This window comes from Nematolebias whitei, chromosome 9, assembly GCF_014905685.2.
Source record: "Nematolebias whitei isolate Nwh7 chromosome 9, NemWhi1, whole genome shotgun sequence".
Classification (NCBI taxonomy): domain Eukaryota; kingdom Metazoa; phylum Chordata; class Actinopteri; order Cyprinodontiformes; family Rivulidae; genus Nematolebias; species Nematolebias whitei.
Window position 1 is genome coordinate 3,615,366 of NC_056506.1, and position 12,224 is coordinate 3,627,589.

Consider the following 12,224-nt stretch of genomic DNA (forward strand, 5'->3'; position numbering starts at 1 on the left):
AAAACATGCATGTTAGTCTGATTGGTAACTCTAACTTGTCCCTAGGTGAGAGAGAGAATGGTTGATTGTCTCGTTTGTCTCTTTGTGTCCCTGTGATGGACTGGAGACCTGTCCAGGGTGTACCCCGCCCCTCGCACAGTGATTGCTGGACATGGGCACCGGCGACCCCCATGACCCAAAATGGAATAAGCGGATAATGATAATGGATGGATGGATGGATGGATGGATGGATGGATAAAGTTACAGCACACTTTTTGCTATCAAGCTGATTTTATTTATATATGAACGTAAGTAGGTTAAGTGCAAAACCTTACAGAAGATAAAACAGGATCACAGCAGCGTGATGCTGACTGCATTCACTCATAAATTCACCTCTTTGTTTAACTTTGTCTTTTACTGTGGGAATTAAACACCAAGTAAAGGTAAACAAATGGGTGGACATTTGAGTGAATAACAAAGAACCCCTCAGGATTTGGAAAAAGGAAACATTTGATCTTGTCATCATCTACAGACAACCTGGTGAACCCGCAGTGGAGAACGGTTTGTTCCCCTACCTGGGCTGTGCTCTGCAGTTTGGGGCCAACCCTCTTCAGTTCCTCCGCAGTCGTCAGAAGAAGTATGGCCATATTTTCACCTGCAAGATCGCAGGACAGTACATCCACTTCCTGTGTGATCCCTTCTCTTACCATTCAGTCATCAGACAGGGAAGACACCTAGATTGGAAGAAGTTCCACTTCTCTACATCTGTGAAGGTAACAGGCTTGCTGGTTGTAGTTAAAGACTTTCAGAGGCGATGAGTCCTTTGAATATATTTCTAAATAATCTGTCTTTTCTGGTGCCAGGCATTTGGCCACGACAGTTTTGACCCTCGCCATGGTTACACCACAGAAAACCTCCACCAAACGTTCATGAAGACCCTGCAGGGGGAAGCGCTGACGTCCCTGATAGAGGCGATGATGGGCCACTTGCAAGATGTCATGCTCAAATCAGACACTCTGGGCTCCAACAAGGACCACTGGCAGGTGGATGGCATCTTTGCTTTCTGCTACAAGGTTAGTAACTGGAACATATAATTGACAAATTACAAGCTTCATTATATTCTTTTGTTTCACAGTTTATATTGTAGGAAACAGAGTGAGACCTAACGTAAAACAGAAAAGTGTTCATATCCTTCTAAGAGTCCGTCTGTCTTGCTCTTCACCAGGTTATGTTTGAATCTGGCTACCTGACCCTCTTTGGTAAAGAGCTTGGAGATGACAAGTGTCAGGCTCATCAGGCAGCACAAAAAGCTTTGGTCCTCAATACTTTGGAGAACTTTAAAGAGTTTGATAAGATTTTTCCAGCGCTCGTGGCTGGCCTGCCCATCCATGTCTTCAAGAGTGCTCACAGTGCCAGAGAGGTCCGTGGGTATTTTATCTGTTGGTACTGGTGACATCTGTAGTCGTATAAGAAATACATTTGGTTTCATTTGACTTTTTTATGTTCAGAACCTAGCCAAGACGATGTATGCAGAAAACCTGTCCAAGAGGCATAACATGTCTGACCTGATCTCCATGAGGATGATCCTGAACGATTCCTTGTCCACCTTCAACGACGTGAGCAAAGCTAGGACCCACGTGGCTCTGCTGTGGGCTTCACAGGCCAACACTCTGCCCGCTACCTTCTGGAGTTTCTTCTATATGATCAGGTATCATCTTAGTTGCCACCTGTTTTAAAGACTAAACATTTACTTCAGTGCATGTGAGTGTAGAAAAACCTTCAAAAACATAGTGGCAGGTGATAATGTTGGCATTTAGACAGCTTGACTTGTGGTGTTACCGTGTTGAAGACTTTTGTTCCTTTATTGGAAAACAATAAATACAGTCATGTGACATAAGCAAACAGGATGAATATCAGTACTGACAAAGTTGTGTATGTGTGCCCAGGAGTCCAGATGCTCTAAAAGCAGCTTGTACAGAAGTTCAGACGGTTCTGAGGGACTTGGGTTTAATTGCTGACCCTGATGGCCCCATACTCAACCTGACCAAAAACCAGCTGGACAACATGCCAGTCTTAGGTAAGATAACTTATGTATACAAAGGTGTAATTAAAGGTAAGGTAAAAGATACAGTTTAAATATTGATATGAAACGATTACAGACGTGTTTCAGATATGGTTAAAGTTACAGTTTAAGATTAAGGTAACAACATAGGTAAAGATACGGTTAAAAGTACAGATAAAAATACTGATAAACTTGTGTAAGAAGAACGACAAAATGTACAGCAGCCATGTGAGCCTGGCAGAAAATGGTGCCTCATTTGCATTTAATGTTATTTATTTTATCTGCTTCAGTAAAAGTAAGAAGAAAAAAACACACACTGATGTTGTGTACCGGTAAAGTTTCAGACAAGCTTTTTTTACTTCTTCTTCTTCTTTCGGCTGCTTCCTTCTTCAGGGGTCGCCACAATGAACTAACTCACACAAAGACAAAGATTTGGCAATTATTTTTACAGCGGATGCCCTTCCTGATACATCCGCAACCACTGAGCTACCACAGCCCTCTGCGTGGAGCAGAGAGCTGCTATCTAGGGAGCAGATGTGTGTGTGTGTGTGTGTGTGTGTGTGTGTGTGGGGGGGGGGGGGGTAAAGTGCCTTGCTCAAGGGCCCAGAGTGGGGCAAATGATGGTGGAGACAGGTGTGGGTGCTTTACCAATCGTACCCACATTTTGATGTCTGTACAAGCTGTGGCTGAGTGGCTAGAGCAGTCGTCCTCCAATGTGAGAGTTGGGGGTTCGAATCCACCAGCAGTCACATGCCGAAGTGTCCCTGAGCAAGACACTAAACCCCTCATAGCCTCTGATGTGTGTCCCATCAGTGTATGAATGTGATAAAGCTCTGATTAGTCTCTTTAGAATGATTTGTTCAATTATCTTTGTAGAGATCTAGTATAGAGCTGTATGAATGGGTAAATGAGGGACAGATTGTTGTAAAGAGCTTCGAGTATCTCAGTAAGATAGAAAGTCGCTATAGAAGTACAGTCCATTTACCATTTTACCAGGAGTTGAACCAGCGATCTTCTGATCACAGGCCTACATTCTCTAACCTCTGTGCCACCACTCCCTCAGACAAGCTAAAAAAATTAAATTAAAATACACAAAAAGTAAAAATAAAAAAATAGCTCCATGGCTGGCAGTAGTTAACTCATGCAGTCTTGACCGGAAATGAAGCATCTACCATGGGGTTTGGGGGGGGGGGGGGGGTCCACAGGATTTTATGTTGTTTCTTTTTTAATTTAAATGATTTTTTTTGTTTCAGGCTGACAAAGCTCTTAATCACTGACAAGTTTACGGTGGACAAAAATATGAATAGTTTTTTTCAGCAGATATGTCTAGTCAGAGACAGAGTCAGAGATTCTTTACTGTCATTTGCATCACATGTGGTTCATGTAGTGGAACGAAATTATGTTCACATGGTCTCAGTTACATCAAACAATAGCAAAAATATAGTGTAAAAAGAAACACTACATAAGGATCTGAGAGAAACAGCCATCAGTGTGCTAATGATCCATCGTTAGGCTGATGGTCCTTCTTGAGCATGTGATCAGCTGGTTCTGGTTGTCAGCAGCAAACTGGTTGATCCACTCTGAGAAGGTGCTATTTAAGAGACTGAGCTGAATACAGCACCTCAGACTGAGGAAGTCTCTCGGATGATAGACGAAACGTTTCTACATTTTTTTGTTGTTGTTTTGCTTTTTGAATGTCCAGAGGACCAGACTTAACTTTTTTAGATTTTTCTACCTGGATTATTGAGCAGCATCAGGATATCTAAGATATACGCTAAATGAACGCCAAACGGTGCGCTAAAAGATCTAAGATATATGCAAGTCACTAATAGTGCAAAACATTTAATTCAACCTTTATTTAGACAGGTTAGTCCCATTGAGCCTCGAGGACTCGTTTACAAGACAGACCTGATTTCTTAACAAAGAGGGATGACAGCAATGGATAACAATACAATACACTGAACAACTGCAGCACCATTCTCATAGGTTCTGTCGGGCTATAATTTACACGCTTAATGCGAGCACTAACATAAACTAAACTAACATAACCTGGGATTTATTCAAAGCATGCAACAAAAATACAGAACCAAGGTGCCAAAAGGGAAAAAGAAATAGCATGGTCGTATTGGCAGAGTGCTTCTGATGACAGTGAGGTTTCTTTTAACAACATGGTTCTGTTGGCTCCATGGTACTGTTAGCGGCGTGGTGTTGTTAGCAGCATTAGCAGGTCTTGTTAGCAGGTCTTGTTAGCAGGTCTTGTTAGCAGGTCCCTTCAGCAGCAGGATGATAATAATGACCACAGCAGATGCCTCACAGACAGCCCTCCAGAACCAGCTCCGGCAGACGGAAAACATCCAGGTTTCCCCACGGAACCGAACGGGTCCATAGAGTTCGGTCCATGCAGGCAGATGGAGGATCATGGAGACAGCCGCCATGACAGGCCTGAGCTCGAGGTTGGAAGGACTGAACCACGATGGCAGGATGGACCGATGGCAAGGCAGCGACACTCAAAACTCCATAAGTGTGTCGCGGTCATACCCGTATGGTGGATGTGCATTGTAGGTGCAATAAAAGGTTAAAACAAAAACAACAGGAACCAAAAAAGATCAAGTTCACCGGGAGCCTGTGAAGCTGTGACTTGGCTGAGTGTGGCCATCTTGAAGACACTGATAGTTATGATTAAAGAGATTCTGTGAACGATGAGGTCTGTTGAAGCCAGACATCTGTTTCTTCTGTTTGCAGACAGCATCATAAAGGAAGCCATGCGTTTGTCCAGTGCTTCAATGAATGTCCGAGTTGCCAAAGAAAACTTTCTGCTCCACCTCGACAACCAAGAAGCTTACCACATCAGGAAAGATGATGTCATCGCCTTGTATCCACCTATGCTGCACTTCGATCCAGAGATCTACGAGGATCCCTACGTAAGTCATTTTCACCCATCACCGTCATTGGAAAATGTATTTTTTTCTGTTGCTTCAACGCTCCTTCTCTCCTTGCCTTGCAGGAGTACAAGTTTGATCGTTTCCTGGATGAGAAAGGTCAAGAGAAAACCACATTTTACCGTAACGGCCAGCGACTGCGCTACTTCTACATGCCCTTTGGCTCCGGGGTCACAAAATGCCCCGGAAGATTTTTTGCTGTGTGTGAGATCAAGCAGTTTCTGACTCTGATGCTTTCATACTTTGACATGGAGCTATTGGACCCTGCCACCAAAGTTCCTCCGTTAGACCAGTCTCGAGCTGGCCTGGGAATCCTGCAGCCCACCTATGACGTGGACTTTAGGTACAAGCTGAAACCGAAGCACTAGGCTCAGCCTCGGATGGACAGAAGCCCTGAATGACTTCCTGTAAATAGTGTAAATTAAAATACCCAATCATGTCTGTAAATACCGTAAGAGTGAAAATTTGTTTTAGTAGCTTTTATTTTATAATGCTAAAGGAAACATTCTTTTGATTTATAGTAGGAACCTTCAGAAATAATAAAATAAAAGGTTGTTCTAAGTAAACTTTACATTAGGCAAAGTGTTTTAAAGAGTGCAAAAATTAAAATAATACAAACCCAAAACTGTAGCATTCAAAATAGTTCCCTTTTCTTTTACGGGGCAGGGGTCTCTGCACACCTCACGATTCTAATCCATTTCAGAGAACAGCGATGAGGTTTTAAAGAGATTATCAGCATATTCATATTCACATTTCAAACAACATGTCAGACTTATAATAAACCACTTGAGAGCTGAATGAACAAAAGGAGTCAAAATGCTGAGTGCAGTTGTGCAACATTCTAATGGATTTCCATCCCTCCCATGTTAAAGTTGTCGGGCCTGCGTTCTTCAGAGTTTCCACCATTTTGTTTTGGGTCTGGTTGTGGAGTGTGGGGTCAGCTGTATTAATGTCTTCCACGTAGGATGGTAAGAAAAATGTGAGGAAACCAGCAACTTTTCAGTTATTGTCTCTGAATAAATCAAACAAAATTCTGTGTTTACAGCAGCTGTGCATTCAAGTTTTTGAAAATGACGTCCCATTTCTTTGTGTGCACAGCTTGGAAGACTGCATTCTTGCTCGGCCACATTATTTTGTCCATCTCTGCCTACATTATACTCACCTCGGCTCGTTTTGTACCCAAATTCACATTTATAATCTGCTGAAGGAAACTTTGGAAAGGAAGCTAGATAGATTTAGGCTCATTTTTAAAATCAGTTTATCTAAAAGAGCAAATAAAATAAACAATAAAGCAATAGCCAGATACATTTAAGCAAAAAGTTTTTTAAATGATAAAAATGTTTAAAAGGTAAATGTCCATTGTCATGCTGAATGTTGGAATAAAACAAAAAGTAAGAGTTGGAGCTGTCTGTATGTATCTGCTCCACACTTTAGGAGCTACAGCTATTACACCTCTGAGCATTTATTGTTTAAAGAGAATCCCCAAAAACATTTGAACATGATCTGGAAGCTCTTTTATGAACATTGTGCAGCTAGTCTCTATAGATCAAAGGCCCAATGAAGCACAGCGGTTCGCTGTGGCAGCAACGATGGAAGGTCGTTTTCTGCTTCTCCAGGCAGAAACACTGTCTCAGCTTTTATACAGTGACTCCTTGTCAACGCCTTGTATCCCCTTAAACCCCATAAAAGCTGAAGTTCTTCCAAACACTGGCTTCTATGTAGAAGATACCATTTGTTTTGTGTCTGGCGTGTGCTCACCAAAATGTCTTGCTGTTGCACTTCCACACTTTAGAGTTCCTCTGTTTGTCTTTCTTACCATGATGTTTTTACTTATAAATGTTAAGTGATTTATGACATTGATTCATGAAGGTTCGCATCATGTTTTCAGTGTTAGTGTGAACAGTCAGCGTGACAAAAATATATTTTATATTTGTGTATTTATGAGTTGTAATCACATGTTCTATTGTGTAATCAGCACTTGCAACTGTGATGTGGTTGGATGAGTTTTCTCATTAATAAACCTGTGACCATGATCACTGTGTGAAATGTCAAAGTACATGTATACTACTTTAATGGACCAGAGAGCCATAAGGGTTCGATGAGTGCAACAGTGACTTTTCCAAGAAATCCTGGATGAACTGTGGAAGATTCTGTTCTTCTGACTGGTTCAGGTTCTGCTAGTCCTTCAACAGTGTGTTGTTGAAGGACTCATTCTTAAACTAAAACAGAGCTCTCATTATGAATCATCACTCTGAGCAACCATCTGTTTCCTCTCAGTAACACATTGATAAGCTTGCTGGACACAATGTGTTTTATTCACAATGATTTTTTTTACTTAAAACTATTGTCACAACGGAGGTGTTTACCCAGAAAGAAAGGACTGAAGGATAACAGACAGTTTGTCCCTTCATGCCCCGCTTCCACGAATGTTACGTCCAGGCGGATGTTATGTTCAGGTGCGGCCGGCGCCAGTTTGTGCTTCAAAGATTTCATTCCAACCAAGGAGATGCTCAAGCGCTTTAACAGTAACATGTACTCTGTGGAAGGAACATTTGAAAGCACAGAGACAGATGCAAGCGAAAACACCGATGATGGATTGTAGTTCAGGTAGAAGCTATTTTACATGTTTTTCATCTGTACCAGGCTTTCTGCTAATTGTCCCATATGAGATTTCTATGTTACAAACGAACACACCTGACAGGGAAGCAAGGACAAGGAAAGAAGATGATTTCACACGACCTGTTTGAGTTGGCTTGTTTGTCTGCTTTTAAACAGAGTTTAAAGAAAGTTTTGTGTTGACTGTGTTTACTATGAGTTTGCTGTTAAACAAATGGGTACACATCCTTTATGATTGTATACTGTCGTCATTGTTGTCCACTGTTGTCATCACTCTTTGTTTAAAATTCAGATCTCTCTGGTAAATGAGTCCCAGAGGCTCAATGGGATTAATTAAAGTTTGAATTAATGTTACATATGTAAAATGTTTTTTTTTCCCAAGCATAAAAGCATGTTATTCAAAGTGCTTAGCATAATTTTGCTGTATATATGTAATGACATAATAAATGTATGTTTATACTGTTTAAAAACAGCATCTGTTTTACACAATGTGGCGGGTTGCCAGTTGGGCTTGTTAGGCCCGAGCAGCGACGCGCTGTTATAAGCCTTTTGTAATCGCTCTGTTCAGGCCCGAGCTGCAATTTTTGGGGGAAATCAGTTGGCCTTTTGGGGCCTTAACATTAACAGGAGTGGATTCATTTATACCAACAAAATCCTGCTGTTGTAGCCAAGTTTCTGTCAGACAGAATAAATCAATATGATGATCAGTTATCAGTTCATTAACTAACAGGGATTTAGAGGAAAGAGATCTGATGTTCAATAATCCACATTTAATGATTTTATGATGTTGCTCTGGTAAAGTAACTGTGTTTATTTTAATCAGATTTTTATGGTTTATATTTTTAGAGCTGATTTTTGGTTTATTTAATTTGAGCCGTGGGCGAGTTGACACTGTTTCAATGGGGGTGTGGGTGGGTAACAGAGGAGAAGCAGCAGAGAGGTGTGGAGGACTACAACTCTGCTTCCTGGACTGGACCCTGGGTTGTCAATAATTTGGGGGATCAACAAAATCAGCCATATTTCTAGAAAGAAGAGCGGCTCCGTCCAAAGTGGGATGGATGCCATCTCTCCGCATCAGACCAGGTTTTCCCCAGAAAGAACTCCAGTTATCTATGTAGCCCACGTCGTTGTCAGAACACCACCTGGACACCCAGTGGTTAAACGACGACATACGGCTAAACATGTCATCGCTGGTCAGGTTGGGGAGGGGGCCAGAGAAAACTACGGAGTCCGACATGGTTTTAGCAAAGTCACCCACCAAAGCAACATTAATTTTAGTGACCTCCGATTGGCATAACCGGGTGTCATTACCGCCGACGTGAATATCAATCTTACTGTATTTAGCGTTAGCCTTAGTCAGCAGTTTCAGATAAGATTCTATGTCGCCCGCTCTGGACCCCAGAATGCATTTGACTATGGCCACTGGAGTCCCTAAAGCCACGTTTGGGACTATGGAGCTTCCAATAACCAGGGTCTGCTTCTCAGCGGGTGTGTCACTGAGCGCGGAAAATCGATCAGAAACGTGAACGGGTCGGTGGTGAACTGGGGGCTTAGCCTTAGCACTACACTTGCTCCAGACCGTCACCCGTCCCGGCTGCTCGGGGTCTGCTGGAGGACCGCTAACGGGAGCTAGCCTCTGTGGTTCCGCGCTGTCTAAGGGGACCTGGCTAGCTACTGGTTTTTCTACAGCGCTGAGCCGAGCTTCCAGTTCAGACAGCCTCTCCTCCAAAGCTACCATAAGACTACATTTGTTACATGTATCATTACCTCTAAAGGAGGCAGAGGAGTAACTAAACATCTGACACACAGAGCAAGAGGAAGCAGAGGAAGCAGGGAGAGAAGCAGCAGCCATGCTAAGCTAACGCTAGCAGGAGCTAGCAGAGCCAAATACACCAATAAAAACCAAGAAGTGTTGAAAGATAAGGTGTTTTAAGCACGATCCAACAGTAGAAAAACAACTGTACTAAGTGTGTTTGTGAACTAGAATGAAAAACTGTGCAAAAGACAGATAAATCCAGAAAACAGAGACGACTCAAGCACACAATTCACTCGAGCTACCGACAGACAAACAGGAAGTGACACAATACGTCTCACCACGAACGTACAACGTCACCAGCAGCAGATCAGTCCAATGAGACCAATCAAACTCTTGTTCAGGAACCTGCAACCAAGAAAATATGTTATGTATCTAACTTGAGTTAATGTAGATTCTGAAACTGGCCCTTAGTTTGAAAAAGGTTTTAATTGTGGCCCACTTCTGTAAGTGGGTTTGACACCCCTGTTCTAAGGTGAGGAAGCAGAAAGCAACTTGTGGATGCATAAGTTCAGGAAGACATAAATTCAAACCTCTCACTTTCACAATCCATCCATCCATCCATCCATTATCTTTGGCCGCTTATTCCATTTTGGGTCACGGGGGTCGCTGGTGCCCATGTCCAGCAATCACTGTGCGAGGGGCGGGGGACACCCTGGACGGGTCGCAAGTCCATCACAGGGACACATAGAGACAAACGAGACAAACAACCATTCACTCTCTCACTCACACATAGGGACAAGTTAGAGTTACCAATCAGCCTAACATGCATGTTTTTGGTCTGTGGGAGGAAACCGGAGCACCCGGAGAAAACCCACGCATGCACGGAGAGAACATGCAAACTCCACCCAGAAAGGTCCCTGGACCGGGCTTTGAACCAAGGACCTGCTCGCTGAGAGGCAGCAGCTCTACCAGTTGCGCCACCGTGCTGCCTCGCTTTCACAATGTTTTACAAAATCATATATGAAGTGAACTGAAACCTACCTGGAGGTCCAGCAAGAACTAGAGACGATTCTTTTCAGAGGAGCTGGAAAAGCTCCTTCTATGCAAAAGCAACAACACTTTCAGAAAGCAGCTTCAGCAGCTCTGAGGAGGGCAGTACAGCTATCTGAGCCTAGGCTTACTTTGGTATTACTTTGGTTTTCTTTGGCAAAGTGTTACTTTGGTAACAGTTTGTTTTAAATGTCCTATATAAATAAATCTGACTTGACTTGACTTGGTCCTGATCCACGAGTCAAATACTCTGAGCCAACATGGAGGGTGGGGGTGGCGCAGAAGAGGATATGCAGCTTCTGCTCTAGCACTACAATGCAGGCACAACCAACGCAAGGTTTCCTACCACTGCTTTGTGAAAGTTTTTTGTGTGTGTTTGTGTCAATAGTGTGAATGCTCATAAATCATTCTCACTATTCAAATACATTTTTCTTCTGTACCTTTTTCAGGACATAACTCGTTCTGCAATCTTTTTTCTATTTCGACAATTCATAAATCAAAACGTTAAGCTTGTTCAGGACATTCCTGCTGTAACTTTTGTTTTTTTGTGCTATTTCTACTATTGGAGATATTTATCATTGTCAGACATATTTTTAATTGAAAATGAGTGGAGCTTTCTTCATATCCTGCAAACTCTTTGACCTGTTTAAAAGCTTTTACTGCTTATTTCAACTTCTTTCTGATTTTTTTCTTTCTGCTTTTCGAGCTCCTTTTTTGGTATTGTAGTCCAATTTCAGGTATTTTTTGGGCAATTTTCACCTTTTGTACTTGTTCTTTCTGAAATTTTAATTTTGTGCTCCTTTCAGCCTCTGTTCATTTTGTAATGAACTATATCTGTTGATATTATTCATAAATTAAACGGATTCTTTCATTTTTCTGGACTGAGTTCTATCGTGCATTGAATGATTAAATGTGACGTGAGACGTTAATTTTCTTTGACCCATCAAAATTGTCATTAAACCAGGTGTCTGTGGTGATAATGCATGAACAGACCACCAGCTTTAAGAAAAATGAAGCCTGATCAAAAGTTCTCCTCAGCAACATAAGGACTGAACTCCTGCTTTAAATCTAGCTAAACATGATAAAGTGTAATCAAAAGTGTTTTACTGTTTTGATAATGTGTAACCAAACTGTTTTACTAATAATCAACACATAATCAACTAATGAAAGTGTTAATCTTTAAGACATTGTATAATCTTATGTAGGATTGTGTGATTCACTTTTGCTTGTGAAATGGTAAAGTTGAAGAGGCCTCAGTAACATTGAACATGTCTGAGCATGCCCACCTAAGAACATGTCTGGGCCTGCCTCGAGCAGTAGGAGGAAAACAAGGAGTCAGAGAGTTCAAACACAACTCATCTCATGATGACGCATCTTTGAGCAAAACAAGTTCTGGAAAGTACCAAGAAAACCGGTCTGAACCGGTTGAGGTGCAAAACAGCAGAGAAGTTACTGGAAAAGAGATGATGTAATTTTCCATAACCCCTCCTTAAGAGGAGGAGGGAGGAATAAGTCTTTAAATACAGACTGGACAGAATGAACTTGGTCAATGCAGAGTCGAAGCTGAACTAAAGAGCTGAGCAGAGGAGATTACAGGCGATGGACAAGCTCGTCGGATCAGAGGGAGCCTAAAAGGAGTTGGATTTTACCAGTTTTGAGACGATGATGGGAGTTAATTCTTTTCTTCACTGACATGGGATTGGATTTAAGCTTTCTTTCGTCAACACTCAAACTGGATGAGCTTCCAACTTCTATTAATTGCTTGACCTGGGCCCGTCCAAAAACTCTGATTCTCTAATTTGGAATAGTTGTACTTGCCTTT

General features: G+C 42.0%; 1 protein-coding gene across 1 annotated transcript in view; it reads left to right on the forward strand.

Annotated features, from left to right (window-relative positions):
• LOC119414357 (cytochrome P450 7A1) overlaps nucleotides 1-5,638 on the forward strand; it is a 6,590-nt gene extending 952 nt beyond the window's left edge. Inside the window, exons 2-8 of the mRNA XM_037681450.1 lie at nucleotides 512-752; nucleotides 843-1,052; nucleotides 1,205-1,399; nucleotides 1,488-1,687; nucleotides 1,926-2,056; nucleotides 4,784-4,962; nucleotides 5,046-5,638. Coding sequence (XP_037537378.1) covers nucleotides 512-752; nucleotides 843-1,052; nucleotides 1,205-1,399; nucleotides 1,488-1,687; nucleotides 1,926-2,056; nucleotides 4,784-4,962; nucleotides 5,046-5,348 — 1,459 coding nt within the window. The 3' untranslated portion in view covers nucleotides 5,349-5,638. The remainder of the gene's footprint in view (nucleotides 1-511; nucleotides 753-842; nucleotides 1,053-1,204; nucleotides 1,400-1,487; nucleotides 1,688-1,925; nucleotides 2,057-4,783; nucleotides 4,963-5,045) is intronic.
• The last annotated feature ends 6,586 nt before the right edge of the window (nucleotides 5,639-12,224 follow it).